The following is an 11,925-nucleotide window of genomic DNA, read 5'->3' as shown; positions in this document are numbered from 1 at the left end:
TATTTTTACCAGAGGCCGGTTAAGGGCCGTTTGCTCAAAGCCTGGTTGACACTAGTCCCCGGTTAAACATCGTTATCGACACCGTGTTATATGCATGGAGTCGAAAACGTCGATAACGATGTTAACCGATGATTAGTGTCAACCAGGGCCCAATTGTACCAACGGCTTATCACTTTTCACTTTACAACTTTTGGATAAGCCTTTTTTTTAAAGTAAAGTTGACAAGTGTTGCAAGTTTTACTTATAAAAAATAAAAATAAAAAACGTATCAACTTATAAACAAATTACTAACTGACAATTTTTTTTGGATAAGTCGATTTGATAACCATTGCACAGCCCATTTCTTTTGCTTTTCAAATAGAGAACTTTTCCAATAATGTACTTTGCTAAAATGATTACCGTTTCTTAATGGAAAACGAAGGCTTAGCAAGCCCATGTGCGATTTGATAAACGTTTTCAACTTCTCTTTTTTCTTAGTATGTCGCGCGCACAAAGCACGGCCAATAAATTTTCTGTCTTAAAAATTATTAAGGAAATTGACTATTTCCAATGGTTGCCTTTCGCACTCACCTTGCACACACACAGTTTCTTTCCGCTTTAAGGAAATACTTTGGTTTTCAATTTTTAATTTTACAAACTTCCGCTCGGTTTATTCAAAGTTTTTAACAATTAAAGTTTATATTTTCACGGATGTTAAAAAGATGACACAGTTGAAAAGATGTTTAAAATGCTAATATTAAGGGGGCGCGTGCGCGTAGACCGGCGTTAATAGCTGAACTGGTTTGTGCGGATTTTCGCACGACGATTGGGAGGCGGCCGTGCGCGCTCGGTAATTATTTTCGGAGTCGCGTCGACTCCACTGCCGCCAAAGTGCGCGCGCACGGCCGCTGAACTCGGCTTAAGCGGCGGCTTAGACATCGTCCCCGCCCTGCAGGAATGCGTTGCTGAGCGTCTCCTGCAGCTCTTTCAGGGCGCGTATAGTGTTGCCCAGGACGCGGTGGGTGGTGCGGCCCTGGAAATTGGCCGTTTGTAGGCCTTGGGGCGTGCGCGCGATCGTCCGTTGGGCGGTCTTCTTGCGCGGCGGTTGCGGCGCATGGTTGCGCGGGTTCTTCTGCGCCTTCTTCAGCGCCTTTTTCTTCGGCGGTGCGCGCCGCTTGACGCTCCTTGGGGCCTTTGTGGCCGGTTTCCTCTTCTTGGGCCCCTGTTCCCTTGGCCCCGTGCGCGCATGCGTGTTGGCTGCCACATGCAGCAGCGTGTGGTGCGCTAGCCCGCAGGTCTTGCAACTACCCGGCGAATCGCATTCCCCGGTGGTGTGGGTGAGCGCAAGGCAGTTGACGCAGTAGCCTTGCGCGCGGGCTACTCCCAACCGTTGCGGCGGCTTCATCGCCTTGATGGCCGGGCACGTCCGCAATGCGTGGTACCGGTGGCAGAGCCGGCATTGTAGGCAGTTGTCTGTCTCTGCCGTTGGAGCCAGGGGGCATGCCTTCCGTGCTGCCATGATGTCTTCGATCTGGAAGTAGAAGCAAAGGCAGAGAAACGAGAAGTACTTGGGTACAATATTTAAACGGGAAGTTAAGACCCTTAATATACAAAAGGAAAGGATGTATAGAATTATTTATTGTGCTTTTGGAAGGAAGCACAGTTTGACAAGTGGCCGCGTGATAACTCCATTTTGTGTACGGACTTCCACAACACGTATGTGGTTATCAGGGCCATGGCGAACGTTTTCGATTCGTCCCAATCGCCACTCGGTGGGGGGGAGTGAATCTTCTTTGATCACGACGATGTCGCCTGGCTGAGGGTCGCGCTGTGGAGTTTTCCACTTGTACCTCTTCTGAAGATCTTTGAGGTAATCTTCTTTCCAGCGGCGACTAAATTGGTGGTGAAGTGCTTTGACTTTCTCCCATCGGTTTAGTAGAGAGAGGTCTTCCGCATTAGGCTCGGGAATGGCCAATAACGGTGCACCTCGAAGGAAGTGACCCGGAGTAAGTGCTGTCATATCAGCTGGGTCTTGAGAAAGTGCGGATAGAGGCCTCGAGTTGAGGACTGCTTCAATTCGCACCAGAAGCGTCGTGAATTCTTCGAAAGTGAACTTGTGGGTTGCAGCGGTTTTCTTTAAATGGATTTTAAAGCTTTTCACTGCAGATTCCCACAAGCCGCCCATGTGGGGGGCGCTGGGTGGTATATATTGCCAGTTGATGCCTTGAGGGGCATATTTTTTGACAATGTCTGTGGAACATTCGTTAAGGAATTTAACGAAGTCGCGTTCTGTTGCGCGCTGGGCGCCAATGAACGTTTTTCCATTGTCGCTCATCACTTTTGAGGGAAAACCTCGTCTGCCAACGAAGCGGGCGAATGCTGCTCGAAAAGCTTCGGTTGTAAGATCCGAGCATAGCTCGAGATGCACTGCCTTTGTGGAAAAACAGACAAAAACTGCAACGTATCCCTTGATAAGGGTTGTAGATCTTAGCACCGATGCTTTAATTTGGAATGGCCCAGCAAAATCTACTCCCGTTGTGGAAAATGGGAGTGAGAAACTGCAGCGCTCAGGGGGTAGAGCGGCCATTATTTGGGTGCGTGTTTGTTGCTTGTAAAGCGTGCACACTTTGCATTGAAAGATGCATTTTTTAATTAGAGGTTTCAGCTTTGGTACGTAGTACTCTTGCCTTACCATTTGGAGCATTAATCGTGTTTCTGCGTGAAGAAGCAGCGAGTGTAAAAACTCCAAATATAGCTGGCAGAACCTCGATTCGGTAGGGAGAATTATTGGGTGCCTTTCATTATAGCTTAATGTGGAATGTGCCAATCGGCCATTAACCCGTAAAAGTCCGTCTTTGTCCAACGAAGGATTGAGAACAATAAGAGGACTTTTTTTGTTAAGTGGCTTTTTATCTTGCAAAGCGCTTTTTTCGCTCGGAAAATGGCGTGATTGCGCTGCGTTGATAAGATGAATTTTTGCATATTGAAATGCGTTATGTGTCAGATGTGGATAGGTGATTGTGGCTACCCCCTTTGATTTGTTGCGGGCATTGCTCACGAAGCGGAACATGTACGCAGTCACGCGGAGTGCTCGAGAGAAAGAAGAAAAGCGATCAAGAAAATCGACCTCTTCTTCGAGCGCGTGATATGCCTCCACCTTGCGCTTTTCTGGTGGAGATGCACTGCATGCCTTTGACCTTGGCCATGCATCCATGTGGCAAGAGAGCCATGTTGGTCCGTGCCACCAGAGTGGGGAATTCGCCAAATCCTGCGGTTTGCACCCACGGGTGCCGAGGTCGGCTGGATTATCTTGGCTGGAAACATGGCGTCATGCACCGGTTGGAAGATATTCCCGGATTTGAGAGGTACGATTGGATACATACGTCTTCCATGTACATGGTGGCTTTTCAAGCCAAGCTAGCACAATCTCTGAATCTGACCATAAGAATATGTTGCACGATTCCAATTTGAGCTGTTTTCGAACAGTTGCGACCAGTTTTGCGAGTAAGACTGCACCACACAGCTCCAGGCGTGGCAAGCTTACCGTCTTCAATGGTGCGACTTTGCTTTTTGCAACCAAGAGAGTGGAATATCTTTGGTTGCTAGCATCTGCGCGGATGTGAATCGCAGCGCAATATGCTTTTTCCGAGGCATCGCAAAACCCGTGGGTTTGGGTATCTTGCCCCGGAGTGAAATTAACCCATCGAGGGATTTCGAAGTGGCAGATAGCTGGCAGATTTTCTGCGAACTGTTGCCATTTTGCTAAAGATATAGGTTTGGCACATTCGTCCCAATCAACGCCATCTAGCCAAAGTTCTTGAAGAAGAATCTTTGCTTGAATCATCACTGGCGATAGCCCTCCTGCCGGGTCAAAAAGTTTTGCGACAGAGGATAAGATTTGTCGCTTTGTGACGGCATTCGATGTCGATGCAGGCAGAATGGTGTAGGAAAACTTATAGGTGAGTGCGTTCCATTGTATACCAAGAGTTTTGGTTGTGGAAGCGCTCTCAAATTTCAAAAAGTTGGAGTCGAGAAGATCCTCCTTTGGAAATTTTTCTAAGATGGCCGGATGATTGGCCGTTAGTTTCTTGAGTATGAAACCAGCTGACTTAAGCGCTTTGATCACTTGAAGAAGTGATTCAGTGGCGTTGTCAATATCATGACTTCCGGATAGGATGTCATCCACATACGTTTCGGTTTTAAGTATTGTGGCAGCCAAGGGAAATGTCGCTATCGTATCATCTGCTAATTGATGCAGGGTACGGATAGCGAGGTATGGTGCACAATTAACCCCGAACGTTACGGTTTTAAGATTATAATCGGTGACAGGAGAGTCAGCCGATGTGCGAAATAAGATTCGCTGAAAATCTTTATCGTCCTCATGGATGAGTATTTGACGCTACATTTTTTCAATGTCGCCATTGAACACGAATCTGTGCATTCGCCACTGCAGAATGAGCAGGATGAGATCTGGCTGGAGTGTGGGACCAGTGTGCAACACGTCATTCAGGGATTTTCCTGAACCAGATGTTTTTGAGGCGTTGAATACCACGCGAACTTTGGTGGTTACCTTATCTGGTTTGACGACCGCATGGTGTGGCAAGTAGAATGAGAAGTATTTGCCATTAGCTACTATCTCACATGGCTTCGTGTGCTCCATATGACCGAGGTCGAGATATTCTTGCAACACATTGTTATACATTGTGCCTAAGTCTCCTTTTTTCTGAAGCGATCGCTCCATGCTATGAAGTGCAGCAGACCGAGAGTGGCCCAGAGACAGCTTTTTTGGAAATTCTTCCTTGAATGGAAGTCGCACAATGTATCGACCGTTTGGGGCACGAGTCGTTGTTGTTGCATATATATGCTCACAAGCCTGATCTTCCGGGGAAATTTGTGGAGGTTGTGGAATCTCCTCCTCTTCCCAAAACTTTCGAAGCTGAGAGCTGAGAGTTGCATTCGAGCACTCTTCTACTTGTGTCGAGAATGACACCACATTTTCGGTTATTGGACCACTGAGAATCCAGCCAAATATTGTTTTTTGCGCAAGTATTGTGCCGCAAATATTTTGTATACCTTCCAGCAGGATTTGTGGAAGTATATCGCTGCCGATTACCATGTCAGTTTGAGCTGGTATGTGACAGCTTGGGTCAGCAAGTTCAAGGATCTTGAATTGCTGCCAGTTTTCACGGCTAATGGTGAATGTAGGCATGTGCCTCGTGAGCTGAGGTAACACGATAGCCTGTGTGTTTATCCGTTGCATGGTTTTTGGTGCTACCAATGTGAGTGGACAAAGCTTTGAGGAGCTTTGTACTACATGTCCACCCATGCCGGAAATTTCGAACTTGGAATGTTCGAATGGTAGTTTCAACCGTTTTTGAACTTTCGAGGAAATGAAAGTTCTTTGTGAGCCTTGATCAATCAGGGCTCTAAGTTGAAACAATTCACCCTCGTGTTTAACTGCGACTATGGCAGTTGGAAGGAGAATTTTGCTATCATTGTCGGTGTGCAATGATTGTATTTGTGCTTGTTTGGAACAGCACGGTTGCTCGCTGGAATCGGAGCTTGACTGCGCTTGTCGAGCGGGAGGTGTCGACTGGGCAGTAGTGTGTTGTGCGGCGGTTTCATTCGCTCGCGCACTGTAGTGTCGAGATTGTGGTTTGGGATTCATGTGCAGCAGGGAGTGATGCCGTTGTTGGCAATGTGTACATGACCACTTGCTCGGACACTCATTAGTGCTATGGGAATTACCAAGGCAGTTTTTGCACAGCTTGGTTTGGTTTGCGAATTGTACTCGGTTCGGGACCGAAATTCGCTTAAATTGTGGGCAGACTCTAATGGGATGAGGGGACTTGCAGTAAGAGCAAGTTGGTTCCCTCTTAGGTTCTGCCACAAAGGTTTGAGTCCTGTTAAAGGACCTGTTTTGCGCAGCATTTTGATGAGCGACTGGTTTTTGTTTATTTTGGCTTGGATGAAGCCGGTTAAGTCTTTCGACTACTTCGTATCTTGAAGTAAGAAAATCGTCCATTTGTGACCATGAGGGTAAATCTCTTCGAGAAGAGAGAGATTGTTCCCAAAGTGACAGTGTGGTTTCGGGCAATTTGGATGAGCAAATGTACACCAATATGGGATCCCAACTGTCTGTCTGGACGTCTTGGGAATTAAGAACTGACAGAAGTTGTTAATTGATGTTTGCAGCCTTTGAAGTTGCTCGCTATTCTCGGATTGAATAGTCGGCAAAGTCATCAAAATTTTAATTTGGTTGTCAACCAAGATACGTTTGTTTTCGTATCGTGACCGTAAAGCTTCCCAGGCCAGCTCGAAGTTATCATCGCTGAGCGGGTATTGCTTGACGATGGAACCGGCTTTTCCTTGAGTTTTGTACCGGAGGTGATACAGTTTTTGAGCACGGGAGAGCTTCGGGTGGTTGATGTACACCGCTGTGAACATGTCACGAAAGGCGGGCCATTCTTCGTAACCACCGTAAAATGTCTCCGTGTCACAAGGTGGGACTTGAAGAAAAACGTTTGCCTCTGCCGAGGTGTGTTCCACGCGGGGTGGTGGACTCGGTGCGGCGATTGCTTTAATCAACGACAGTTGATCGGCAATTTTAGCTTTGGTCACCTCATATAATTCAAGGCAAGTGAAGTACTTGCCTTCTACCGAACTCTTAAAGTTTTCGGGTAGGCTGTCATCTGGCTTTGAAAAAACCAAATCATAGGCAGACTGAAGCCGTGCCCAACAATCATCTAGTGATTTGTCTTTTATCATAAGATATGATTCAGTGTGGTCTTGGATCGGTGCATCACTGAATCTTGCACAGTATCTCATGATACTGTCACTTTCCGCTATAAACTTTTGAGCGGATGGGTCAAAAGTTTTAGGTTTCGGGCGCGGTGAGGGTTCCCTCTTACCACCGGTGGCTTCTTGCGAAGCAGTTTTTGACCTTGTCTCGATTTCAGACATTTTTGGTGGACTGTGTCCAAGTGGCGTTTTTAATGCTGTGGAAGGTCACACGTATAAAAATTGAGAGAAAAATTTATCAAATTTTACTGAGTACCACCCAGATAACGTTCGCAAAAATTAGAAAAATATATGTCAAACGAGTAAAAATTGCACTTTGTGCCACAGAAAATCAGGAAAAGAATTTTAAGATTTTGTGGCGGTGTTTGTGTTTTTTGTTTCTTGCAAATTACGTGAAATTATATTTGCTTTAATTTTTGGTTCAGCACTTTTTATTACGTGGAAAACGGAGCGTCCCAATTAAATCCGCGGAATTTGGATTTGAAAAATTTCAGTACGAGAAAAAAAAATCACAAACACTTTTCACTTTTATATACGTGGTGAAATATACGTATGTATAAATATTTAATGTGATATAACTAATTATGTAAATACTGAAAAAGTAATGGTTATTTATCACTATCTAGACCAATGCAATTCGGGAGCTTTCCCTACTGGGTTGCATGTATCTGATATCTTGAACTCACTTCTTATCGCGTTATGGATAATATTCGTGTGACAATATTCTTTGTTAGCACGTATGTACAAAAGTGCAGAATATGTAGAATGTAAAAATGTACGTACGTATGTATGTACAAATATTTACGTATGAAGCCGAGTATATGGCTAAGCTATGCTTTGTCACAGCAGTGGTGAGTTAAGAAACGAAAACAACAGAGAATTTGTTTTGATTATAGTGCGTATGTATGTATGTGTGCGGGAATGCACAAGTGGATATAATAATACGTAAAGAGCCGCTCACCGCTGAGAGAGCGGGCTTTGATTTACGTTCTCTTAGCTTGGTGAGTGCAGCAGAGAAAAGCAAGATTGAAATAAATTAAAATAAGCTAGAGTGCGCTTGGTACGTGTGGACTGTATTGTTCGATAAATAGCAGCGACTCTCTTAGCTATTATACGAATAGTTGCAGAAAATGCAACTGGTAAAAATGTTTATATGTGCTAACGTATGTACATATGATATATGGGAAATAGTGCACTTATGTTTTTCGGCAATTTGTTTAGCCAAGTTCAACGAACTATGCGACCAACGGCAAAAATTGGTAAGCAGAGGAAAGTATGTGATTTTAATGTGCTAATATTTTGTTCTTGCACAGTGGGACACAGTAGGCATATAAACTGCAACGGAATTTATTTTGGGGTATATATCAGAATTTGTATATATGTACATATACTTATATATATATATAAGATTGGCGGTAAGTGGAGATATACCGCTTTCCGGAAAACGGAATGTTTCTACCAAAATTCAATAGCGGCAAATTGCCGATGTGAGATTTTTGGGCGGCAAGAAAATATCTGCAATTTTAGTGAAACCGTTTTTGGCGAGAATAAATACGCCTTTTATTTAATTATATATATATATATATATATGTATATACGTATGTATGCCCGTTGGCAGTTTATTAGAAATAATATAACTTTCAAGAATATGAAAGTTATATTATTTAAATTTTTAAGGAAATTAAAAATTTGCCTACTTACTACTTTCCTTGATTTATGTATATGTGTATCTGATTTTGCTCCTTTTTGCCTGGGGGCTTCTTGTGTCTGGTGTTGTTGCTGCCGCTTATGCGGTTGATGGCTGCTGATGTTGTTGATGGCTGCTGGTGGCGGTTGCTTGGCTGAAGTATGTAGGCCAATTTGTTTGGTTTGATGATGATGTTGTTCACTCGATTGGTTTTTTAAATGTACATAAGTATTTTAATTATTTATTTGTTTTTTCCAAAATTTTATTTTATTTTTCACTTTTGAGTTTTCGAAATGTACGTGCACTCTTTTTACACTTTTGTTTGTTGTTTTTGCACTTAGTTTCTCAGTTTTTTTTTGCGTATATGTATGTATATACGTGCACTTTAGTTTATAGCTTTTTTTCCACTGTTAAAGTTGTTTTTTGTTGTGTTTTTACGGTCGTACGAGTACCGATTTTTTTTTGTGGTTTTTATTAATTTATTTTATTTTTTTGGAGCTAGGCCAGGGTTGGCTGCGAAGGACCATGACTATTTCCAATGGTTGCCTTTCGCACTCACCTTGCACACACACAGTTTCTTTCCGCTTTAAGGAAATACTTTGGTTTTCAATTTTTAATTTTACAAACTTCCGCTCGGTTTATTCAAAGTTTTTAACAATTAAAGTTTATATTTTCACGGATGTTAAAAAGATGACACAGTTGAAAAGATGTTTAAAATGCTAATATTAAGGGGGGCGCGTGCGCGTAGACCGGCGTTAATAGCTGAACTGGTTTGTGCGGATTTTCGCACGACGATTGGGAGGCGGCCGTGCGCGCTCGGTAATTATTTTCGGAGTCGCGTCGACTCCACTGCCGCCAAAGTGCGCGCGCACGGCCGCTGAACTCGGCTTAAGCGGCGGCTTAGACAGAAATAATAAGTCCGCCTTAACTATCATATGTATGTTTATATGAATAACTATATTTTTCTACATTTTAGGGTTATTTATTTGGATCTTTCCAAAATAATTCAGTAAGATAACCCACATTGCATTAATTGAATGATTTCCGTACCGATTAACAAATTGGTACTCAGTAACCTTAGGTAATCAGTGTTCCATCAATGCACCCTGCGACTCCACCAATGTTGAAAATTGTGTGGCAATATTTTCCGTAAATTTCGGCCTACAAATAGTTTAATCCATCAATTTGTTTATCACGGCATTTGCCACTCGATGGATTACTACATAGCGCCAATTCGTGAACCCCATGCATTCGACCATGCCGTTATTACGCTCACTGTTATATTATAGGTTCGCGCCAATTTTTAATAAAATTTTTTCAATTTGGCTACGAGATATGAGATAGCCGCAATTTTTCTACTACACCAATATGTAAACTGTAGTTGATTTGTTCTTTTATGACACGCCTTTTATTATTTGCAGCCTATCCTCCTCTAATAAATTTAATATTTCGAATCGAAGCATTTCTTGTAGGAGTGTTCGCTAAGCAAAAAATTTGTACAAGTTGGTACCAATTGTTACAAAATCGTGTTCGTTTAGCCAAAAACTCAGTAAAATTTGCAAGAAGAGAGCACAATTTTGACATTTCATTTGGAGGGGAAGTTGCATATTTGTGCCGGGAAAATTTTTGCCAGTAAGAATTTGCAAGCAGGATTGTGGCACAGGGTTGCATTTCAATAATAATAATAATAGATTGGCGCTTACACATATGTTAGTGTTTGGCCGAGCTTCTCCTCCAACTTGTGGCGGCCGCCTTGATATTGTCACACAAAGCGGAGGGACCTACAGTTTTACGCCGACTCCGAACGGCGATTGTATTTTTATGAGAAGCTGTTTTTCATGGCAGAAATACACTCGGAGGTTTGCCATTGCCTGCCGAGGGACGACCGCTGTTAAGAAAAACATTTTTCTAAATTTTTTGCGATGTTGCTTTGACCAGGGCTTGAACCCAGGTGCTGGTGAGTGAAAGCGCGCACTGCTTACCACTACACCACAGGGTTGCATTTTGTCAACATTAATTTGAATCAACGAGTTCGTTAAATTTAAAAATTAACAATCTTGTTGCGTTTTACTAATGAAATAAGTATGTAAATATTCGTTTATTCAATTAGTATAATTAATTCCAAATATTTGAAAGGTACTCGGCTGAAAAAGCTGTATTCGTAATCGGAACGCACTCGTCACCACTGTCCATATAGGAAATCCGACAGTGACTTCCAGAAAGAAATTGAAGCGTATGTTGAAGAAAGTCAAAATAAGAAGAAATATACGTATAGGTCCTATTTTGGTTTCCACCTGAAATAATTTTAAAAATTTACTATGCTCGAAATGCAACCGTGGACGCCAGCTGGCAGTGGAGCTTGCAAATGTTTGCTAATTCCTGTTTGCGAAAAACTCAGTAAGTTTCTCTCTTTGGAGAGTTAGATACCTTATTCTCTGAATTTTGTTACTGGCTAATTTTTACTGGCAGTTGCATAGCGAGCACTCCTTGTGTCAATATTTTATCGAATCACGTGTTAAAGCTTTCAGACCGAGTAAATGTAACTTATCACTGATATGATAAGTAAAATTATGTTTAGCAACATAATGATAGAGTTCGCAAAATGAAAAAAGACAAGTGATAAATAAAAATTTTTGATGCAACGAAATGCTAATAAATTTTGATAATTTGCATAACTTACCACTTATCCGCTAAGCATTTCGAATTTTGGTGCAACGCTCTGTAAAGAAATGGCTGTCGGGTGGTTGCCTATAATGATGTAGTATTGATAATGATTTGCTTGACCTTTTCTTGTCGGTACAAACAGGAATCTCGATAAACTGTTGTTGGGTAGCTCGTTTCCAATGGGATGGTGACAATAATGAGGTTGACTTACGTTTGATGATTTTGGGATTACCGGTGTACGGTGGTCTAACTGCCGCCAAATGAATAGACCAGAATTTATATCCACATACACTTTATTTCCACAGGTAACAACTTGGTTGGGGATTTGCCGGAAGGAATGTGGTGGAACAATGTCGATAAGTATATTCCCCAGGTATACGCACTCTGAGGATTCACTTTAACCAAACCAATGTCGTCAGCTTTGATAAATTGCTTGGTTAGGATTACTTCATTCTTGCGATGGCTGATGCGTGTTGTTCGGTCCGTGTTATCGTATGTCAGTGTGGGCGTTTTCATTGTGGCCATGTCAATTCGTGTCTATACCGATATGATGGTTCGTGTCTTGAATAACTATTGGTTACGTACATTGTTCTGGCAAGTCCCCCCCATTTTGAAGTTTAGCTTTGACAGTTTTGTTATGTTTACATTTCTCATAATCATTCTTATGTCTATTATTTGGCCAATAAAAATATTAGATCATTATCCCCCTCTCATCTTCAGCGACCCGTTAACAAAAAATGTGAAGCGTTTAGTATGGATATGAGAATGGTGGTTCGAATGCGATTCACGGGCTG

The 11,925-nt window shown here is 42.6% G+C and overlaps 1 protein-coding gene across 3 annotated transcripts; it reads right to left on the bottom strand.

Annotated features, from left to right (window-relative positions):
- Positions 1 to 553: 553 nt before the first annotated feature.
- On the bottom strand, positions 554 to 8,863 carry LOC118748658. Of its 3 annotated transcripts, none has more exons than XM_036483263.1 (2): positions 8,478 to 8,863; positions 554 to 1,510 (listed from the first exon to the last, which is right to left on the bottom strand). In XM_036483263.1, the coding sequence occupies exon 2, from the start codon at positions 1,496 to 1,498 to the stop codon at positions 911 to 913; it is 588 nt and encodes a 195-aa protein (XP_036339156.1). In that variant the 5' UTR covers positions 1,499 to 1,510; positions 8,478 to 8,863; the 3' UTR covers positions 554 to 910. The 3 variants fall into 3 exon arrangements, with proteins under 3 accessions (XP_036339156.1, XP_036339138.1, XP_036339146.1); XM_036483245.1 differs by having other exon boundaries at positions 8,482 to 8,863; XM_036483253.1 differs by lacking the exon at positions 8,478 to 8,863 and adding an exon at positions 7,467 to 8,471.
- Between the last annotated feature and the right edge of the window lie 3,062 nt (positions 8,864 to 11,925).

This window comes from Rhagoletis pomonella, unplaced genomic scaffold (genome assembly GCF_013731165.1).
Source record: "Rhagoletis pomonella isolate Grant_MI unplaced genomic scaffold, Rhpom_1.0 Rhpom_scaffold_00001, whole genome shotgun sequence".
In the NCBI taxonomy this organism is placed as follows: Eukaryota; Metazoa; Arthropoda; class Insecta; order Diptera; family Tephritidae; genus Rhagoletis; species Rhagoletis pomonella.
The sequence above is the reverse complement of the archived record's forward strand: the minus strand, read 5'-3'. Positions and strand labels throughout refer to the sequence as shown.

Coding starts and splice junctions, on each gene's coding strand:
- LOC118748658 (XM_036483263.1), bottom strand. CDS start 1,498: ATGGCAGCACGGAAGGCATGCCCCCTGGCTCCAACGGCAGAGACAGAC.